At 41.5% G+C, this 23,176-nt stretch overlaps 1 protein-coding gene across 13 annotated transcripts in view; it reads left to right on the top strand.

Annotated features, from left to right (window-relative positions):
• The window catches only part of NDRG3 (NDRG family member 3), a 72,684-nt gene that overhangs the window by 19,437 nt on the left and 30,071 nt on the right, over positions 1-23,176 (top strand). For 6 of the 13 annotated variants that reach the window (XM_072631434.1, XM_072631441.1, XM_072631440.1 and 3 more), the window contains exons 2-3: positions 3,977-4,075; positions 20,148-20,183. In XM_072631434.1, the coding sequence (XP_072487535.1) occupies positions 3,977-4,075; positions 20,148-20,183 (135 nt within the window). Of the gene's footprint in view, positions 1-2,832; positions 2,920-3,976; positions 4,076-20,147; positions 20,184-23,176 lie in introns of those variants that run through there. The other 7 variants (XM_072631446.1, XM_072631435.1, XM_072631444.1 and 4 more) reach the window with 3 other exon arrangements.

Here is a 23,176-nt window from a genome sequence, read left to right as displayed (position 1 = left end):
TGTTGCCACTTCATTGATGGATATTGTTGTAGTTTTACTAGCATCCTTATAATTTAGTTGTTAATCTCCTATTTATCCATCCTCTATTTGGGAACCACTTCCAAAACTTTTGGATAAGGAGTGACCTCCATTGCCATGCCTTCTTCTGCTGTCCTAACAGCACTTATCTATGTGAACAGGTCTATCTGCCCAGACAGCCATTATGTTCAGTGCAGTCTCTTAGGCAGCTTTTACCAGTTGTACCATACATGGTGGTTTGTGTGAGGGGGGATGGGAATCATCATGACTGACACCTGATGCCACTAAAGTGGTCTCTGCCATGCAGGATATAATTGTCTCCACAACTGGCTAGTCTTAGGGAGTGGAGGTCCATGTTTAAGCAGAACAGGTCCAATCTACCAAACCCATCTCTTAGTAAATTCAGCCTCCCCTTTGCTGCAGAAATAAGTGAAAAGAGATTACATCTTTATGGAGCCAGTTATGCACAGCTACTCATGTGAGCCAGGAAAAAAGGAGGGTCCCTCTCTGGGGTCTCTAATCGATTTCACTACCTTCGCAAAATGTCTTTTGTGAGCCCTCCAGGCTGATGATGCTGAATGAGGAGGACCTCTACTTTTGCTCTGCCTCGGAGTCATTATTCCAGTGACTCATCAGATTGTTTAAACTCTTTAATCATTGATGGCAAACGCCTCTCACTCTGACCTCTAGGTGGTGGAAATGGGGTGAGCCTTAGGCACTGCTCTGTTAACTGGGTGGCCATGATTTCTTTAATCTATCCAAACCTCAGTTTCTTCATGTAGAAGAGGAAAATAACTACCTGTTCTTCCTCCTTCATTACTGCCGTGGTAAACATCAAATGAGATAAATGTGATAGCTCCAAAGAATACAACTGATCACGCAGTGACCAACCACAGTTCTGAAGGACTCATGATGAAACATGCTAGCCCACCTCCAGATAGGAGCTAATGACTTGGAGCTTGACTCCAAGTTTGGGAGCCTGGGGCAAGGAGTGGGATGGCAGGCAGCATGGTTTGGTGATGACCAGAAGTAAAGGATAATGGTTGCCCCTGGCAGGCAACTCCCACAAGAAATTCTGCATCCAACCAACTAAGAGCACGCATCCCTCTGACTGGCACCTGATAAAACAATACTTACTTGTGTTTCTGAATTATGATTCCAGAAATGGGCTTTTTTAATTTGAGAACTGATCCTAATTTTGCATAGTTAAATCTTTGGTTTCTAATACTAATAACTCACATTTATATAGTGTTTCAAGGATGTGATCTTCACAATAACTGTGAGGTAATCCTAATTTTACAGATGAGGAAACTGAGGTTGAGAGATTAATATCACATAATAATGAGGAGCAGCTAGCTGGCACATTCTGGTCCTCATACAAAAAACAAAACAAAATGTGTGTCTGTGTGTGTAAAATGACAGTGACTTTTTTTCTATCTAGTCTTTTTCCCTGTCACCATTTCCATCTACTTCCTACTGCACTACTGCTGATTCTTCCCCTTTTCACTCATTTTCTTCCTTACACTACAACTGTGAGCATCCCTAAAGCTTCTGCCATTGGTCCCCTATTCTCTTCTGTATACTTTCTTCTTTGTGGAGCTCAATATCACTTGGATCTGGGTGACTTCCAAATCTTTCTCCAACTCTGGCCCATCCTCTATAACCTCCACTCGAAAGCCTTAGTCACCTCAAACCCACCCTCCCATCACCATATTCCACTCTCAAAAACTGTTTCCTTCCTGAGTAAGCCAATTCTCTCATAGATTGATCTTCCTATTTCTCAGGCTAGAAACTGTGATGCTATTTTTGATTCACCGTGGTATCACAGAATGTTGGAACAGAAAGGGATTTTCAACCAATATCTAATGGAACCCACTGCCCAAAGTCACGTAGCTAATGAGCTTCAGAACTGAAATTAGAACCTAAGTATTCTGACTCAGTGGATAAAACCCTGGACTTGGAGTGAGGATCGAATCCTATCTCAGCCACTTCCAGTGTGACTCTGGGCAAGTCATTTAATCTTTTTCAACCTCAGTTTCTATATATGTGGTATGAGAATAAAAAAAATAATAGCACCTACCTCACTGGGTTATTGGGAGGATCAAACCAGATACAACATATGTACTTTGCAATCCTTAAACCATTACATTATTATTCCTGGTCCTCTCCCCCAGGGCAGTCATTTCAGTGGAACTATACAGTAATGCCAGCTTTCTGACTAAGACTCCAGGCATCCTCCATGGGGCAGACATGGTGGCTCCATCCACTTGGTTCCACCCACTCTCTGCTACGTGGCCCATTGCTTCATTTGGAACATAGGGAGTTTGAACTGTTGTCATCTCTTCACCGTCCTCACAAACCACTGGGCAAGAGAAAAGTGAGGGTGGGTGATAATTTTAGTTTTTATCCCAGTTTAGAAAATCCCTGCCAGCCTTTTGACAGGATTAATAGTACTAAGAACCCAAATGGTGTTTGTTGAAAATATCATCTGTGCTGAAGCTGCAGCCGGCCGAGGTCCCCAGGAGAGGAGCTAGCTAGCCTGTGCTGCTGAGGGAGCGGCAGATGGAATTTTCCACCACGTGGTCTCACTGTTCCTGCAGGTGTTATAAAATTGCTCATTGGCAAAGCCTTGGGACAGTGAGAACTGAATAAAATCTGGGGCTGCTAAACAAACCATAGGTCCATGAATACATCTGCCACTCATTAAGACCTGGGTAATATATTCTGGAGGCTTAGTATTCTTTCCTGCACATGAAGTATGCATAACGGAGCAAGGATGGGTTTATCTGTTTATTTGAGTGTTTATTTTTGCAGAATGCCTCCTTTTCTTCCTGAAAGTGGGGATTCTTGCAACTAGCTGATAAAGTACTTGGAAGCTCCCAGGCCAGTAACCATTCGTAGGTATATGTCAGTTCTCTGTTCTTCTCAGGTCTCCTTAGGGTATAAGTACTATTAGTTGCAAAATTTTGTGGAGGGATCCGTAGCTGTGCTGTGGGTGTTTTCTTCCTTCAGTAATCACTTCTGTCTGGGAACAGGATGAATTAATTTGGGCAGTTGGTCAGTAACAGCTCAGAAGATGCCTAAGAGGCATACCCTTTATGATGGGTTATGATGGGACCTGGACCCCGAAAAAAAAAAAAAAGACCATGTCTTTGAAAACAGCCCAGTCCCTGAATTTTCTCATACATTTCAGCAGACTAGGTCACTGGCTCTGGCCAAGGCAACTGGCCTACCCCCAGCCCATCTAGATCACCTAATTAGTCTACTTGATATTGCTTTCACTGTTGCACCTGGCCCACCCCAGACTACTTACCACTCCCTAATCCCAACCACATCCTTTCACTGTCCTTTTTGTATATAAGCACCAGTCCTTGTCCACTCTTATTGGCATAACAGTAAACTTTGCCACTGACTAGAAGATGGTTTAAGTGGGTGAATTCATTCCAGAGAGATGCTGCCCTATACCTTCACATTTCGGGATTCCCTGAAACTCCAAACTGCATCATTTTCCATAGCTGGTTAAGTAAGGTTGATTTGCCATCCCTCTCTTGTCTCACCTCAGTTTGGTCTGGAATTTGGCTGGTCAAGACTCTTAAAGCTGGTAGTAACCTTAAAGAAAATATTGTCCATCTCCCTTATGTTATCAGTAAAGAAACAGGCCCAGAGAGGGGAAGATTGCTTATCCAAGGCCACACAGTTTATAGCAGATCTGGTATTAAAAGCCAGACCTCCTGGTTAACTAAGTATGCAATAGGAACATGATGGCAGCTGTGCCTTGCCTCCTGCCCGAATATATTTGAATGTCCTTCTTTCTGTCCTTGGCTCTTTGGGTCAGCTTGCTTTCTGACGTAATGAGTCTAGTGTCAGGGTAGCTTAAGCTAACCTGTGGCTAGCCTGTCAATGACTGGGTTTATCTGAACTATCTTTTCACCTCAGTCACCTTTGTTTTCTGTTTCAGTGTGACTGGTTCCTGAAGGCCTCTGTGCCATCTCCTGTCCTCATGGATGAACTGCAAGACGTGCAGCTCACAGAGATCAAACCACTTCTTAATGACAAGGTAAAGGCTACTCTGTTTACATTAAAATGATTGAGCCCAAGCCTTACTTTCTGGAACAGGGTCATTTATAATGCTTAATGACTAGCTGAAAAATCATCTGGCTTCATTTCCCATAGAGCAATGAGGAGGGGAGGGAGCACTTTCCCTTCTTTCTGGACCATCTCTGCTCCCTTCCTTTTTGTTTCCCTTCATCTGAACTTCCTGAAGGCCAATCCTAGGAGGCCCTGGGATGTAGTGGATAGAGAGCTAGCCTCAGAGTTATGCCAGACACTCTGAGGCCCAGTCCTGCTTTGGTCCTCTGCTGGTTCTGAGATCCTGCTGGGCCCTGACTACTCTCTGAGACTACATAAGTGTCAAGGCCCTGCTATTAGAAAAGACACTTTCTTCATGATGAAAGACAAAAGTGCAGCCTCATAGGATTCCAGATCTAAAACTGGCAGGGCCCTCAGAAGCCGTCTTGTCCAGCCCCCTCATTTTATGTGAGGAAACTGAGGCTCAGGGACATTAAGTGCTTAGAACTACACAGATACTAAGGAGCAATAGCAGCATTTGAACCCATTTCATCAGAGTTAGCCTCTTCTCCCTCTCCTACATTTCTTCCCAAGCTGTCACTCGCCCTTCTCTCTCCCCCATTTTGAAAATAGGCAATGAAGCAATAACCTGGCAGAATTGAGAAAGTGAGTAAGGGCCCATGCTTTGTTGACCCAAGTTCTTACCCCTCATGGTTTCTGATATTGTAAAGTCTGACATGAGCTCCCTGTTGCTCACAAACAGGCCAGAAGTTGCCATGAGGTGCTCCTTTGTAGAGAATGAATAGTTCAGACACCTGTTCCATGCCATCCTTCCCTCAATGTTGGTTTTGGGAGGCCACAGGAGACCAGGTTGTGTCTGACCATCAGGACATATTAACTCCATGGAAAAACCATTTTCCCACATAGACTCATTTGCTGAAAGCTGAAATTTCACTTTATAGATTCCTCCTTTTCATTTATAAACTTTGTTCCCTGTTAAAATGGTAATAGTCTGGGAGAAATACTTTAAGCTTTCTCAGTTAATTGCACTGAGGGCAAATGAGTTCCTCAGACCCTTTTCTAAAAACACATTTTGGTGGAAAATAAAGCAAATCCATAGTCTCTTCCCTCCCCCCACCCAGACTAATACAGTGGGCACAGAGAAGGGGAGGTCTGGGAGGAAAGTGGGTACTGAATGGCTTCTTAACAGTTCTGAGTGAGGATTACTCTGACAACCATAACCCTCAGTAGCCTGAAACAAAGGAGGGGCCTGATTCGGTTCTTAACACTGGCATCTCTTGTATGCGCCACCATTTTCCCATTAAGCCTGTTCTCCCTGATCTCATCCCTTTAAATCTTATTTCACCCTTGAATCCTTTATCCTTTATCATTCACCAGATTTCTCCCCCATAAAAGTCTGTATACTTTGTCCTGCCATTTTTTCTTTTCGCTGCTTCCTCTCATGCCAAGCTGAAAAGTGTCTTTCTATACATATGTTTTTGTTACTGTAAAGTGCTTTCACACGATGCACCCCACAATGGGGTAGAACAAAACATAGTTTGTTTGACATAATCATCTCTAGCCCTGGAAATGAACAATCAGTCTCATGGATATTGTCAAGAAAAATCCCATGGGTCTTGTGTTGGTTCTTAGTACAAGACTTTGGTATCTCTAGTTTATGGGCAGGCACCAGACCAAGTTCACTGAAGATGGAAAAGCAGTACTTTCTTTCACTTGATAAGAATTCAGATATTTCAGGATTGGGAAATAGGCATTGGAAGAGATTCTTTCTTAATCCTCAAGTTTTAGAGGACTTCCTGAAGAGGAGCCGTACTGAAAGAATGGTAGGAATTAGGACTTAAATGGGAATATCTAGGGCAATAAAGACACAGTTCAGTCAGTATGTCATCAACAATTTGTTAAATTTATATTAATGGGCTCAGTGCTAGGGATATATAGACAGGTGAAAAATAGATTCATTGATAAGGGAAGTAGAAGTAATTCAGTCGTATCATCCTGATATTGCAAGGCTCCACTGCCTTGTCTGATCTGTCATCTTTTCCTTGGAAGGCACATGACTTCCAGCCCATTCTGCACCCTCGAACAACTTCTTTATCTCTGTGCTTCACTTGCTAGACTCCCATGCCCCTGCATGACTACACTGAGATAGGTATGAGAGGTCCTTTGGATAGGCCAAAGCAGTAGTATCCTTAAAGGAAAGTGTCCCAAAGTAATGTCTCCATCTACCAGATTCCTGTTTTAGTAAACTTGATAGAAAGTGTGATCTCAGCTGCTTACCAAGAAACTGAAGGAAGAAAGATTTGAAGGAGAAAGGAGAGGTCTCTAAATTTGTATCCAGCTATTGCCATAGGGCCTCTTGGTGTTTAATGATCTCTAAGATCCCTACCCATTTTGAGATAGTCTGCTTCTTACAGTTATTTGGACAGCACTTCTGCTGAAGAATCGTCTCTATGCTGACCAGTTAGCGTTGCGGGTGATAGAGAATATCATTCTAGCCTACTTTGCTGCCACAGATGTTTCTGTTAGTTTTGACTTCCTTTTAAGGACTAATACTTGTACTCCTTTGAGGAAAGGTGTGCTGTGTTAATCAAGAAGCTTCCTATCTTTCTACCAAAGGTACTACTCTACCTCTTACATCTTTGGAGAACTTGGAAGGAGTTTGTCCTCACATGACTATGAAACTACTCAGAATGTAGCCCAGTCTCATGTTAGTTGGTTTCTTTTGTCCATTTAATTTTAGTTAAACCTATAATATGTCAAATGCTTAAGATTAGGGAAAACTGTGGTCTTGTCATATTTATGTACCTGTGCTGAAAACAAAACTCCAACCACCTCTGAAAGAAGTGTGTTAGTGTGAGAGAAAGAGCAATCTAAAGAAACAACAGGCTTAACTTACATTTGTATAACACTCTGTTTCGAAGAAACGTCTTTGTACAGTTTATCATTATTATCACAGTAGCCCTGTGAGCTGAGCTGAGCTGAGCCGCCATTACCCCATTTTACACACAAGGAAGCTGAGGTACAAAGCTGAGGTATGTGTACTTGTTAGATGTCTACTAAACAAGACACTCCATCTCTCTGGACGTATTCTTTAGCTGTCTCCCATGCCTGGAATGTGTTCCTTCTTCCTCTCTGACTCCTTACCTCTATCTCCCTGACTTCCTTTAAATCCCAACTAAAATCCTGCCTTCTACTAGAATTTTTCCTGAACCCTTCTTCCTTCCAGGGCCTTTGCTCTGTTAAGCTATTTATCTGGTATACAGCTTGCTTTGTATCTATTTGTTTGCATGTTGCTAGATTGTGAGCTCCTTGAGGGCAGAGATGTCTTTAGTAGTGTTGAGGTTCAGGGGTGCTGGGGACCCCAAAATACCAACACGCCGGGTCCTGCTTGAATGAATTCGACTCAGGCCTTCTTAAAGTCAAAGAAAAAAGTTTATTAAAGATTCACCACCTTGGGTTGACTCTTAAGGAGCCTAACCATTTGTAACACTCGTATTGACAAGCAGGCCAGATAGAATCTCAGCTGGACAGAGTCAGAGCTGGATTAAACCTGAACACCTTCATGGAGATGGAGGTGGAACTTATATACCGAAAATCCCCGTAGGAAAGATCTAGAGGTGGTCTAATGGTCTGGGAGGAGGGTCTAAGGAGGATCTTAATGGAATTGGAGTAACTAGTGATGTAATCCAGAGTGGGAAACAGCTGGAAGCAGTTGGGAGTTATCAGACAATGGAAGGCTTGGGTGGGATGTAGGTGGGGCAATCTAGAGGTAACAGATAATGGCCACAGATTTGAGTATGAAAGACCAGGTCAAGTGGGGAGATTCAAGCAGGTTGCAAGAGTCCGGACTCCCGTCAGTAGTATCTTAATAAATGTTTATTGATTGATTACATAGCTCAAGGTCACTGCCACGTCAGATTGAGGCCCTTCTGTAACAAAGCTGGTTGATTTCTCTTCCTTTGATTTCTCTTGCCCATCCTTTGTGAACTATTCTAATGAACATATAAACAAAAGGGATAAGTAAAACAGAAAAACCAAGAGGTCCAGAATCAGCTTCTGAAAAACTTAGAAATGATGAGACAGGTTAGTAAATGATTGGAAGTGATGGGGAAGGAATGATTATTTAACCTTAGCTGGCCAAATATTGAATAAATACTTAATACTTAAATACTTTATCCACATAATGAGAAGATGAGAATCATAGGAAAGATCTTGATATTGGGGGGGGATTGAAGGCAAAAGTAAAAGGGGGTGGCAGAGGATAAGATGGAGAGATAGTGTCATGGAAACAATGAGCATGAGCTTGGACAGTCTTAGAAAGACAGAGGAGAACAGAAGAGCCTGGAGTGCTGTGGTCCGAAAAACAGCAGTAAGCTTAACAGCTTGTCTTAGAGGGGGAAGAGTACTTGCCATGTTTTATTCAGCTTTGTATACCCTTCAGGACCTTAATATCTTCCACTACACTGCTTCACTTGTCAATCTCATAGAAATTCCCATGGATTTAATTATCATCTCTATGCTGATGATTTCCAAATCTCCCCATCCTGCCCCAAATTCCCTGCTGACCTTCAATTTTCTGCAAAACTGAATTCATTATCTTTTCCCTTCAATCCTCCCCTCCTTCTACTTTCCCTATTATTGTAGAAGGCTACATTGTCCTCCCAACACCTCAGCTCAAAACCTAGGAGTCTTCCTGGATTCCTCACTATCTCTCACTGACTAACACCCACCCCAGCCTGCCTTTCCTACATCTCTTCCATATGCCCCCTCCTTTCCTCTCACACTGTTCCACCCAACTCTCAGCTGTAGCTCCAAGAAGCTGCAGCATGCACAGCGGCCACACTCCGGTAAACCATTTCAGCAGACAGGACAAATGAGGTTGAGAATAACCAAGGAGTCTCAAACCCATTGGTGAGTTAGGGAGGTGTCTACCCCAGGTATGTGAAGACTTCCCCTGGTAGACTGGGCAGATGAGAACAATTTGTCCCAGTGGCCATGAAGGCTGCTGAAGCAGGTGACTTGGAGCGCTTTAGAGCTTGATTAGACATCAAAGATGCCAAGGTCATTCACTGCATCCTGAGCCATCACCAGTCATCTTCATTCTGTCCTGCCACTGGACTGTGATAACTCTAGAGGAGAGAGTGAGGCTGACAGCTCTGTGCAACTCTGCCTCACTTTAATCCAATTTACACACGAATCAAAGGACATCACCCATACCATTTTACAATTACATCTCACAGCTCTGTGGCAACAGGCAAATGATGAAGCAGCAGGTGTGGATATGCTGGTAGCTATAGTCACGACCCTGCAGACAGGCAGCCCAGGCCATAGGGTCGTTTCTCACTGGAAGCAGCAGTGGGACTCAGCAGCCCCCTGGGTGTCTGAGCAGCCTTTTAAAGATCATACAGCTCACCTCCTGGTGTGCACAAAGGTGCCCTAAAAATTGTCTGCTTACCCAATCCTGGCCTGATTACTGCAGCAGGTGGGGATGGTGAGGTTTAGAGGTGCTGGGGACCCCAAAATACTGGCAGGCTGGGTCCTGCTCGAATGAATTCAACTCAAACCTTCTTATAGCCAAAGAAAAACAAAGTTTATTAAAGATTCGCCAAATTGGGTTGGCTTTTAAGGAGCCTAAGCATTTGTAGCGCTTGTATTACAAAGCAGGCCAGATAGAATCTCAGCTAGACAGAGTCTGTGCTGGATCCCACCTGAGCGCTTTCATAGAGGCAAGATGGAACTTAAATACAGAAAGGACTATAAGAGGGATCTGGGGGTGGTCTGGTAGTCTAGGGTGATGGGAGGAGGGGTTTAGGGAGGGTCTTGAGAAGCCCTAGGAGGGAATGACTGATCAAAGGTTGGGAACAGCTGGAGGCAATCAGGAGATATCAGGCTATGGAGGGCTTAGGTCAGAAGCAGGTAGGGCAATCTTAAGGTCTTGATAGGGGTGGTTTGGGAAAGATCAGTACCCCTGGGGTGAATATAGATAGACTCTAGGGAGGATCTTGATGGGAGTGGTCTGAAGCCTGGGGAATGGGGTTTTGATGGGATCAAGGGTAGGGAGTGCAACAAAGACCTGAGCACCATGATAATGAAAAGCCCATGGGCTTCCTGAGACTGCAAGAATAAATGGGAAGATTAAATTTGAGTAAGAAAGACCAGATTAAGTGGGAAGATTCAAGGGGAGTTCTAGAAGGCTCCCAGAGTCTGAGCCCCATCAGGGAATCCCACTCTGCAGTCAAAACACAAAAAAAGTACAAAATGTACAAAAACATCTACAAAGATGATTCCGTTCACCATTGGCACATGTGCACACACTTATAGACAAGCCTAAATCCAGTAGACCTGAAAGACAAACTACTCTTGTTGCAAGAGAACTCAACAGGTATCACATCCGAATAGTAGCCCTGAGTGAAACAAGTTTGGCAAATGAAGGCCAGCTTATTGTACTGTGAATACACATTTTTCTGGAGTGGCTAAAGTGAAGGGGAGCACCGTGAAGCTGGCATAGGTTTTGCAATCAGAGCTTATCCAGTCAGAAAGCTGGTATGCCTGCCAAAAGGAGTGAATGACAGGCTCATGACAATGTGATTGCCACTTGCAGGAAAACACCATGCCAGCATCATCAGTGCCTATGCTCCCACTATGACAAACCCTGATAAGGTCAAAGAAAAATTTTATGAAGACCTAGAGTCCCTTATCAATATGCCAAAAGAGGACAAGCTTATAATTCTGGGTGGCTTTAATGCTAGAGTAGGCTCAGACTACCAGACTTGGCAGGGAGTCCTAGGGAGGAACAGAGTTGGACAGCAACAGCCATGGTCATTTACTGCTGAAGACTTGTGCATCACATGACCTTCTCATCACCTACACCGTCTTCCGTTTACCTAAACGCAATAAAACTTTGTGGATGCACCTTCACAGCAAACACTGGCATCTAATAGATTATGTGATTGTAAGGAAAAGAGACAGACAAGATGAGAGAGTGACAAAGGCAATGTGTGGGCAGAGTGCTGGATTGATCATAGACTTAATGCTTTCCAAGCTAAATATTCGCATTTATCAAAAGTGTGGCACCCCTCCCCCAGGCAAAAAAATGACTACCACTCTACTGCAGGCCCTCATCACCTCCGTAGCTTGCTCTTGAATTGGCCTGCCTCAAGTCTTTCCCTGCTGCTGTCCATCCTCAGCCACCAAAGTGATTTTCCTGAAAAACACATTTGTCCATGCCACCCCCCCACTCCAAAAAATCTGGTGACTTCCTATCACTTCTGGGATCAGTTATGGAATGCTCTGTTTGGCATTCAAAGGCCTTCACAATTTAGCTCCCTCCTACCTTTCTGGTCTTCTTAAACCTTACTTTCTGACATGTACTCTTGGCTCCAGTGACACTGGCCTCATGGCTGTTCCACAAACCAGATGCTACATTTCCAGGCTCCTGATATTTTCTCTTGTCACCCATAACCTGGAATACTCCCTCTTCCATGCCTACTGCTGGCTTTCCTGGTTTCCTTCAAGTCCCAATCAAAATCCCATCTTCTAAGGTAATCCTTTCCTCAACCCCTCTTAATTCCATGGTCTATCCTCTACTAGTTATTTCCTGTTTACCCCATATATAGCTTGCTCTGTATATTGGATTAAAGCTTCTTAAGAGTAAGGTACTTGAATGTTCACTGAAGTCAGTGGACTGGCAGTAGTAGGTTTGTATTGGAACCCTTTCATCAAATAATCTGTTGTACAAAATTTATCATTAGAATTTTTTGGAGTTAGTAATATATTATTTTTAAATCTCTACAGATATATGCAGAGAAACTCTTCAGTTTGTCTTCCTTAAACAGATTTCTATTTAAATATCAAATTTCAAAGTCATAGTAAGTGATTGTGAATTTATGGCTTAGCTTATGCTCTTTTTTGTCCATCTGTCATCTGTCTTTTTCTTAAGGGCTGTTATTTCTATTTTCACAAATCATTCTATGTTTTGTCCTTTTAGACAATACTTTTATAATGTCAGCCTTGTTCCTAAAACTTTTACTTTCAGATAGTGAGAACTGCCTATGGTGACCCTAATTCCCAGCATAGTAATGGCACATTAATGCTAACTTTTTATTCAAGTCAAGTACCTTCTCCCTTATATCCATCCAAGCGTGTCCCAAACTAATTTGATCATGGAACACTTAAAGTCATACCAATGAAATCTAAAAAATATGATCCAGTGAATGAGGGTCTATGGTATATCCTTTGATATATCACAATAGCCCAGGATAAATGAGAGATTAGGGTACTTTGAGAACAAAATAAATCTATTTTCATCTAAAATTTTTGTTACATGTAAAAATATTTTAATACACATAATTTCACATTTGATATTTTAAGGAGGGAAAATATTACTAAATATATTTTCTCAAGAAACAGAGTTTGGAAAATGTTCACCAGTCCCTTATATCTTTAAGAATGCTTCCCAGAACCTCTTTCCCCTAAAGTTCCTGTCGTAAGATCACTTTGTGTCTCTTTGATCATTGGGTAGATTATTTGTTATTCAACTTTCTATATACTTTGGCAGTAGTTTTCCAAAGTGGGTGAGTCATGTTATATTTTTTCTGCTACCTAGCAATATCATATTCAAATTTTTCAGTATTTTTATTTCATTTTCCCATTTCCTCTTTGGGATACGTATCTTTTATTTACTGAGTTTACTGTTAAAGCATTCATTTGCATTTACCTATTCTCTAAGCCAGTAGTTGAAAGAAAACTATGGATTTATCTCCTTGGATTTTTCTTGAGCCATTCCCTTTGCCATCTGGCACTTGGCCCTTTCCCTCGGCCTCCTTCTTCCTTCATTGATGGTTTAAGTATGGACCATCAGTATTAAATTATTTTTCATTCATCCAATCTCTCCTCTTCTCCCTCCTACTGTTGTTCTTACTTTTTGCCTTTTGCAATTTTGAACTCCTCCCTAATGTCTTGGGCAGAGTTTTGTACCTGAAATCAGGACCTCATGGGTTTCAAATCCTGTCTCAGATGCTAGCAAGTCACTTAATTTCTCTCAACCTCAGTTTCCTCATCTGTAAAATGGGGATAATATCTGTACTGTTTCTTAGAGCCTGCCTTCATAGGGTTGTTTTGAGGATCAGATGAGATTTTGTGTAAAAAGGACCTACGAAAGCCTAAAGTGATTTTTATGAATTTCTGTTGTTACCCTACTCCAGCAATAACCTTTTTGATCAAGTGAAATGATTTCTCTCCAGAAGGAATAGAAAGAGGAAGTTAGGTGTTCACAGCTAACAGATGAACCCCTTTCTTCCACATTGCCAGTGAAGTGCTAGAGGAAGACACACTTGGAACCCTTAACGTTCACTCTAAAGGACTGCCTACGAAAGTGGATATTATCAAACCAATGCTTATAGAAACCAGGACTCCAGAAAGCTACCACATAAGAAATAGTCTATTGCTTTTTAATGAATCCAGAGAATATAACCGTATTTTCCAAATGGTGAGGTGGGGAACTAATTCAATCATATTATATTCTCGATGCTGAATTCCATCAAAACTATATGCCAAATCAGACTACTCCTGGAAAGATCACTGACAAACATATGGACCCATGGAGCTGCAGTGCTTCTAAAGAAATGTGTCATTAAAGCTAATACTGGGAGAGCAAGAAGTAGCTATTTCTGTTCTTCCCAGTCTCCCCAGAGTTAAAATAGGAACCTCATCCTCTGAATCAGCTGTTAAATTTTTGGATAGCATTCTTTTTCATAATAACTTTTAAAACTTATTTTTTTCTTACATTTTCCTTCATTTTTCAATTAAAAATCTTTTATTTTTCTCACCTCCCAACTTAAAAGAAAGCAAAGTCCTCAACAAATATGCCTAATCCGATAAAGCAAATTCCCTCATTAGCTGTGTCCAGAAAGTTTGTCTGTTATGTGCACAGTGCATCACCTCTCTGTCAGGAAGGGCTAGGTAGGTAGCATGTTACATCATGAACCTTTTGGAATTGTGTTTGGTCATAGTGATGATCGGAGTTAAGTCTTTCAAAGTTGTTTGTCTTTCCAATGATATTATTGTATAAACTGTTGTCCTGGGTCTGCTCACCTTCCTCTTCATCGGTTCATATAAGTCTTCCCAGGTTTTTCAGAAACCATTGCTTTCTTAATTTCTTATGCCACAAATAGTATCCAGTAACATTCTTATACCACAATTTGTGCACTCATTCCCCAATTAATGAGTATCCCTTAATTTTCAGTTCTTTGCCCCTACAAAAAAAAAGAGCTGCTATAAATGTTATTCTGTATATAGACCCTTTTCCTCTTTCTTTGATCTCTTTGGAATATAGGTAGCTATAGTAAGGTATTGTCGGGTCAACATATATGCACAGTTTAGTTACTTTTTGGGCATAGTTCCCAATTGCTTTCCAGGATGGCTGAGGAAATTCACAGCTCCACCAATACCTTAACGTGTCTCTTTTCCTGTAGCTCCTTCTATAGTTATCATTTTCCTTTCTTGTCATCTTTGCTGATTTAAGAGTATATGAGGTGGAACCATAGAGTTATTTTAATTTTTTTTTTGCATTTCTCTAATTATTAGTGATATAGAGCATTTTTTTTCAATTTGGCTATGAAAGGCTCATATGCCTTCTTTTGAGAACTGCTTCTTCATATCTTTTAACCTGTTATAAGGTAACATTTTTGTAAAAGATCTATGCCTGTCTCCCTCCTTGTTCAGCCAAAGAACTGTTCATACCCTGTGATCTTAAAAGGATGTTTGCCTATACGCTTTATAAGACAGACAACAAACACTCCAGATTTTTAGTAATAATCTGTCACTTTAAATTCCTTTTGGGCCTGACAAAGAGTCTCATTCTTCGTAAAAACCCTTGTGACCATGTTGTCATAAAGAGAATTCACATCTCATACCTGAAAATAAGCTTACAGAGCTCATCAAGAGATACTCCTCTTAGCTACAGAAAAATCCAGTATTCCAGTGTAGAGATTGGTTTTAGATGAAAGCTTCCCAAATTCAACCTGGACCCATCTAATTACTGGAATTCAGGAAACTGGAGGAGCTATATACAAAAACTTAATAGGAATTTGTACTAATTGAGTCATTTTTCCCAGTGTATTAAAAAATGAGTATGCTATCTCAGAAGACTTAAAATGTTTGAGAACTGAAATCAATCAAGTATTTTTTAAACATCTTTACTATATTCTAAGTCCTGGGAATACAAAAACAAAAATGAAATAGCCCCTGACCTCAAGAGGCTTACATTCTCTCATAAGAGACAACATGTAGACATACAAATATATACAAAATAGCCACAAGATAATGGAGGGGGCAGTAGTTGATTTGGAAAATCTTCTTGTCGTGGAAGACACTAAGCAGACTTTTGAAGGGGTTCTGAGGCAAAAATGAGGACAGAGTGCATTCCAGGCACAGAGGGTGCTCAGTGTCAAAGGATAAAGACAGAAAGGAGATCATGCAGAACAAAGAGAAAGCCAATTTTGCTGAACCACAGAATGTGAGGAGGGATAAGTGTATATTGATGCAAGACACATTAGGGAACCGTTATCATTCAGTTAATAGGGTTGTGAGAGAGGGTCAGACCTATGCTTTGGAAAAAGCATTTTGGTAATTCTGTGACAAATGGATTGGAAAGCAAGGCCCTTGGGACTATTAGACCAAATGGGAGGTTAATGCAGTAGTCTAGATGAAAGGAGATAAGGGCATAAACTAGGGTGTTGAGTAGAGAGAAAAGGAACTCTAGGAGCTGGATTTTGTAGGAAGGATAGAACACATTTGGCAACTTAATGGATATGTAGAAAATGAAGTTAGGAGTCAAGAATAATGTTGAGGTTCTGAACCTGGGTGCCTGAAATGATGATGTGTTCTTTGCTGACATGAGGAAGTTGGGAAGAAAGGTGCCCTGGGAGAAGGGCTGGGACCAGTGAGCTGGTGAAGTCTTCAAGTAGGAATGTGGAGATGAGAAGAGGGCCCAAGGTAAAGCCTTGAGATAGACCTCCTGGTATGGACTGTGATGTGAGGACTCAGCAAAGGAAATTGAGGAGGAACAGTCTGTCTGGCATGAAGAAAACCAGAAAAGAGTGATGACATGAAAACCCAGAGAAGAGTGTCTGGGAAGAGAAGGTGTTAAGTGCTGCAGAGGTCTCGGTCAGTCAATAAATATGTATTGAATACCTCCTGTATGCCAAGCTGAGGATGTAAAAAGGAAGAAAGAAAGTCCCTACCCTCAAGGAGTTTGTGGTCCAATGGGAGAAAGATAACACATAAAAGAAAGTGGAAGAGCTGGGAGGGGGAGTTGCTAAGGGAAAGGAAGGATAGGGCACACAATAGAGAAATCAGAGGAGTCCAGATGGATTACAGCTAGGTAGGACATGAGGTTATGGCTACCCTGAGCCTCCTTTCTTAAATGGAAGTTTTTGGAGTTCATAGCCCCACCCTCCATCCAGAGGGGCAGAAGGCACTGACTGATTCAAGGTATGAGTATCAAGGCTGATTGGATTTTTGCAGGATGATGAAGGTTCCTGATGTCTTGGCAGAAAAATCCAGAAGGAATGCAGCCCAATGGTACATGGCTGTCCTGGACCCTCCCCTTCCTTAAATGAAGGTTTTGGAGCTCATGGCTCTGCCCTCCAATTTGAGAGGCAGAGGGCAATGCTGAAGGGTGAGTATTAAAGTTGACTGGAGCAATCTTTGGACTAGTAGGATGAGAATTGGGAAGTAGCCATCCGATTTGGCAATTAAGAAGGAGATTGTTAATAACTTTTGGAGAAAGTCTTTTCAGTTGATAAGGTCAGTAGTCTGACTGCAAAGAGAAGTGAGAGGAGAGGAGCTATTAACAAGTGTAGATTACTTTCTCTAGGTGTCGTGCTGTGAAATGGATGAGCTATGGGATGATAGCTTGACAGGATGGATGGTAGCATCTAGTAAGGAATATTTTAGGATTGGGGAGACTGGAACGTATTTGTAGGCCTCATGGAAGGAATCAGTAGATAGGGAGTGATTGAAGATTGGGAGGAGGGACATAGGGCAGTCTAGAGAAGACCAGAGGCATAGAAGATTACGGACATATAGAAGATTTGGCTCTCTATCAAACTAGAGTAAAAGGAGCAGAGACTGGGGGATGGTGAGGGAACTAAAGATGTAGAGAAGGGGAAATTCAGGAGCTCTGGGCAGTTGAACTATTTTCTCTTAAAGCAGAGGTGTGGTGGTTAGCTGACAGTGTGGAGAGAGCGTGGGCTGGGAGGACAGAAAAGAGAAGACAAAGTTCAGCTTCTGGACAGGACAGAGAATTGATTAGGGAAGAGTAAAAGAATTTCCTTGCTTTAATGGGGGCCCAATTGGTATTCGATTATATAAACTTTCAGTGGACTCAGACAATTTGAATGTGTGAATTCTGAGTTAGGATTAGGGTTTGGCAGAGCGTGCATGAGTGATGAGATGACAAGGAGGCAAGGAATTAAAAAATAGAGGACAGTGTAAAACCTATTAACTAAAGGATCAAAATTGAGAAATACTGAGGGTAAAGGGATTGGATGCCACAAGTGTGGTATAAGGCATCATTTGGAAAGCTAGACAGAAGATTTTGATTAGGTAAAGGATTATTGGTGTTTCTTGATCATGGGATACTCACAGGTGTTGGTACCTTGATCATTCCTGTGTGTCTTTCAAGTGGACTAGAAGAGTTAGGTCGTGGGAGCTGAGGTTGAAGGATTGGAAAGTTAGAGTATTTGAGGAAACAGCAGCACTTATGTGCAAGTCGCTGTAATGTAAGGGCAGGAGTGAGTTCTGACTGAACTTGAGAAAGAAGAGAGGCCAGAGGGGCCAGTAGACAAATAACCGCTCCCAGGACCTGAAGTGAAGTGGCCAAGAAGGCGGCGGCTAAGGGACAGTCCAGGCTGAGAGTCTGAAACTAAGTGTGATTCTCAGTGTTTGGAACTGAGTCTGGCTGGCTCTCTTCTCTTTCTAAATCATTTATTTTTAGAGTCAAGTCCTGATATAGTTCACAGCCTGTTTTGGCCTGTTTTATAAAGCTTTTCTTACAAAATAGGTTCTTGTGCTACTGTAGTACTTAGTAATCCCTGCTCTGTGTTCATATGCTCCACCTCTGTGAATAAGAACAGATTGTTTCATCGTAATGAATTCTAAAATACACAAAGTCCTTTTTAAAAAGCATTCTCATCAATTAGAATTATTTTAGTTTTTTAAATTAAGTTCTTATTTAATTCTTTTTCACTTGAAGTCTTTTAAATAAAACTATTCTAATGCCATCCATAGTAGTACAGGTGAAGGTGTTTCCTTCTGCTAAGTTCCAAGATACTAACCGACTATTGAGCACAGTGAGTTCCTTCCTCTTCTTTGTCTTCCTCCTTCTGGGGTGAATGAATGACTGTCATGAAGAGCTTGCTCTCTTATGCCTTCTCTGGCGTCCTTCTGGAGGTATTCTATGAAATGATGTCTGTGAGATATCCCCTAAGTTTTCCTCCCATGCTTTTATGGTGTCAGCCATTGTGTAGATTAGGTCTTATACCAAGGATCATACTTCAGAATTGGCAGTGCTTCATCCTGTTGTAGACATCTGTGTAGTCTCACCATTACTGAGGATCTGATATCATTTTATCGCCTTTGGAGAAACCTGCATTGCTTAACTATAACTACTTTTCCAAAAGCATAGAGTCACATTCTACGCCACAAAGAGAAACAAATTGCTTCTCTGTGCAGTTATAGAAGACTAACCCTTGCCTTGTGTTCTTGGTAACTAGAGAACTAAAGGGAAGAAAACCTTTGGAGAGGACTCGCCAAGCAAAGCTGAAAATGGTTTGTGTCCACTTGGCCATATTTCTAGATCTTCTCTAACCAAAAACTTTCTAGAGCTCTATTGTTCCATACCTTCTATAAGCAAAGGGGGAGGCCTCCTCTGACCAATATAGTGTGGTTACCCAGCTTCAGAAAACTAAGGTTTACAGATAGATTGTTCACTATGAAGCGGTACAACAGTGGATAAGAGACCCAGCCTTGGAATCAAGAAGAACTAGGTTTAAGACTTGCCCCTTAACACATAGCACATACTAATTGCTTGGCCAGTGTCAAGTCCTTTAACCTCTCAGTGCACCTTGCCTGAGTGTTAAATTACAGGTAAGTAGCAGGTCTGTATGGACTGACACCCCACCTTCCCCTACCCACACTGTCCCAAAATAGAAGGGGTTCAAAATCAAGTCAGCAAGTCTTACTCTTCCCAAGTATTTCTTTGAAAATGACATACATTGGTCTTCTTATAACACTTATGTCATATTCTTATAATATTGCCTTCTGAATTGCTGAGACAACATCTGAACTGTTCCCAGGAGTTTTACAATTGACATTTCTGCAACATAGCCCTCTTGTGGGCATTTGCTGAATACCCTTTTAAAGTGGCTTGTCCTTTAAATAATTCGGGGATCTGTCTCTTTTCTCCCCTTGGCACTTAAGGGGAATCAGTAGGTTCCATGCCAACAGCTAGAACCTTATTTTATCCTTTTCTTTCCTCCTCCTTATAGTTGTGCTTCACTCCCTTCTCCTGTCACGTCTTAACTGGTCTTCACCAGACTTTGGACATCTGCTCCTGCTCTGCTCCCTTCCTCGTGCAGTTCTGCACCTCCTGATCTCTACCGTCACCTGCAGCTGTTGCAGGCGTACACACCTTCAATCGAATTTGGTTAAGGTGGCAACTATTTTATCCTCCTTTCACAAACTTTTAAAGCCTGTATGCCAGGTAATTGGCAGGTTTGCCCTATTTTCCCTGCTGGGAAAAGCTAGATTCCTTTACTAGTTACTCTGGTAGCAAGTGCTTAAGATGAATCTTACCTCCCACAAGTTCTTTGTACCCTTCACTAACCCATGTTATCTCAAGCCTTTTGCTGAGAATTGTGGGATTTATGGCAATCAAGGGGCTGTACTTGCTGTGCTTTCAATGTGAAACTGAATTTGTTGCACACTTGGGGAAGCCTCTGGGGAAACTGACTGTGTTTTCTGCCTTCTGTTGACAGAATGGTACACGAAACTTCCAGGACTTTGACTGTCAGGTAAGGACTGTACAAGCACCAAGAGGGCTGTGTACAGGATCTTTGCAGAGCATCACCTTGTATGGTGGTGTCCAATGTAAGGGAATTTTTTGCATAGCTACTCTTGGCTCTAACTTTCCTTTTTCGGTAAATTTAATTGACTGTCATATTAAAGGGAATGCCAGACAAGTGTTCTCTCTGTTGTTGTAGATTCCTGTGTTGATTTCTTTCTCTGTGATTGACATCTCCTCTTCTGAAGTGATTATAGTATGTGTGCCTGAGTCACTTATAATCAGACAGGTTTCAGATATGAAGCTCTCCACTGCATGGAAACAGGGAGGGCAGGGTACTTGTTGATAACTGAACTGTTTTAGCAAAAATTCAAAATGTTAACTGTATTCAATGTGAAAAAAAAGCAAATGCTTTCCCTGTGTATTATTTAGAAACTAGAAGTATGTCCCTTACTCCTTCCCTTTGTTATTATTTTCCTGTACAGTGTTTTCTGTTTTTTGTTTATGGCTGTATTACCAGCTTAAAATTTATTTTAGGTATCAGTCAACAACCTCCCTTTATACCACCTAACTTGATATTTGTAAACACTTCAGATAATCCTGGCACATAGTAGGAGCTTCATAAATGCTTGTCCCCTTCCTGCTCTGGATATTCTAGTTCCTATGGAAGAACAGGGAAAGAAGTAGTGAGTATGTAACAGTAGACCTGTCCTGAGTCCAGTTGTATTGGTGGGGTGCCCCTGACAGGAGCCTTTGAAAGCAGACCATGTGGAAAGCATGATTCACAAGCAAGAACCTATTAACTCTTCCTGAGTCTGCATGGTTACAGAGCGTACCAAGAAGCCCACTCCCCTGATGCCAGGTCTCAGCACAAGTAATATTTTCAAGGCTGCTGATTTTAGTGTTGAATATAATCAGATCTGTCTATCATTCTAATATTAGGAGAAAGAACTAACACCATAGCAAAGTATGCTTTGGTGCGTTGTTTGTAGAATTCAGTTTGGGGGCACAGCTTGGTCCACATTCTGTCCAGATTCATGCTGTGGGAAAATGCTCTGCTCTCATTTCATGTAGAATGGGAATGGGACAGATGGCCCAGTACAGCGTTTGGTTGCCTAGGGAATGATAGGCTCATTGTGTTATTAGATCATGGAATGCTGAATCCAAGACCAATCCAGAAGCTTAGGAACTTGGGAAACTGCGTACTGAGGCTCTAAAATTCACCTCTTGGCTCACAGGACCTACAGCACTCTGATGTGGACACCGAATTTTCTATAGAGGAAGGCTTGCTGACCCGGATGCAGGAAATTAAATAATTGGTTATTTGAATAAAGCATTATTCAGGTTTATTTGTTCAATTTGATTTAATTTAGAAGTGGTTTTAGGCACTGGAATGAGCCAGTAAAAACTGATTTCTTGATTTGCTAAGGAGAGATGTCATCTCCTGGGGAAAGGATCACATTAAACCTCATAATGATGGACCTTATAAAACCAGAAAAATATCTAGAAAAAGATTTTCTCCACAATTATTTGTTCCACGTAGAAAGCGGGCAGTGTATTGGGAAGCATGAATGATTTTGTAATATTGAATTTTAGAAATAAAGGCATGGAACAATTGTTTAAATTGAATTTTAGGAAAATTTTTAGCAAAAACATCTTAATATTCTTTGAACTCAAACACAATAGCATGTCCTAAGCACCACCAACCACAACGTCTGGGCCCAGTTCTGATGGAGTAAAAATTATAGAAGTGACTTGCACAATTGTCTGTGCAGGATTAACCTGCAGTTTTTGTAATTGTATTTTTTAAAGCCACGACCATGGTACTGTCCTTGAAGGGCCTTTATTTTTCCACCTAGCATTCAGGGAACCTTTATGCTTATAGTTTATGAAAAGATTTTTCTTTTTTGATATTCCATTAGAATCCTTGTATATTTCTCTGTTGAGAACATTGGGAGATGCCCTGAGGAAACCTAGAATCAGCTTCACTTTTTCTGAAGAATGCTTCAAAAAGCTTACAGAAGGATATTTTCCCACTTCTTTGATATTCCTGAAAGAGATATGAGCCATTCAATCTGCAGTCAGTGTTGCACACAAATGAGAAAGATGTGTCCAGTCTGCATTTGGGTTGGTAGGATCCCAGGAGCTATGTTTGCAAGAAAGATGCTTGGATCATTTCATCAGGCCATCTTCCAGAGCTGTGCTGAGAAACCCCTTCTTTGTCCACTCTAAGAATATTCTTTAGTTGACTGAGCCTCAACTCACTTGGGAACTTCAGTTATAAATTTTTTTTCTTTGTAAACATACAAAAAATAATTACGCTTCTTCCCCCTAGTATCTCCCATGTAATGGAAAGATGTAGTCAAAACAGCCCCATGTCTCTCGGTTCTTTGATTTTTCTGAATGAGTTAATCTTAATGATTTCTCTGAAGTGAGCAGCTGTTATAATTGGGCCCTGGGCGTGTAAAGGCAGTGAATGGAAGTAACATTCTTAAAGGTGGATGCAAGGGAAAAGGAATTTGCTGCCCAACGCATCTACAGTCACCAGTCTTCATTCATGGCTATTAACGTTATATTATTTCCACATCTAATATGAGATTGAGTCCTGATTAATCCTATAATATGGTGGCCATTGATTGGCATTTGCATCAAAGATGTGGGCAGACCGCAAACATAGGGTTATTAAAGGTTTTTCTTAGATTTTATGCTCTGGAAGGACAGAAACAGCATTGCCTCCAGAGAATATAAAATGCCTGTAGCACTTCTGCTGTGTATCTGGAGGGCACTCAATAGTAAATATTGATGTATAATGATCAGGTTGTGTGTAGCCCTTGTTGGTCGGTGATTTCAGTCGTGTCCAACCCTTCATTACCCCATGACACTGAGGCAAATAGGGTTAAGTAACTTGTCCAGGGTCACACAGCCAGTAAGTGTCTGAGGCCACTTTGAACTTAAGTCTTCCCGATTCCAGGCCTGGTGCTCTATTTACTTGCACTAGCTAGG

Source organism: Notamacropus eugenii, chromosome 1, assembly GCF_028372415.1.
Source record: "Notamacropus eugenii isolate mMacEug1 chromosome 1, mMacEug1.pri_v2, whole genome shotgun sequence".
Taxonomy (NCBI): domain Eukaryota; kingdom Metazoa; phylum Chordata; class Mammalia; order Diprotodontia; family Macropodidae; genus Notamacropus; species Notamacropus eugenii.
The sequence above is the reverse complement of the archived record's forward strand: the minus strand, read 5'-3'. Positions and strand labels throughout refer to the sequence as shown.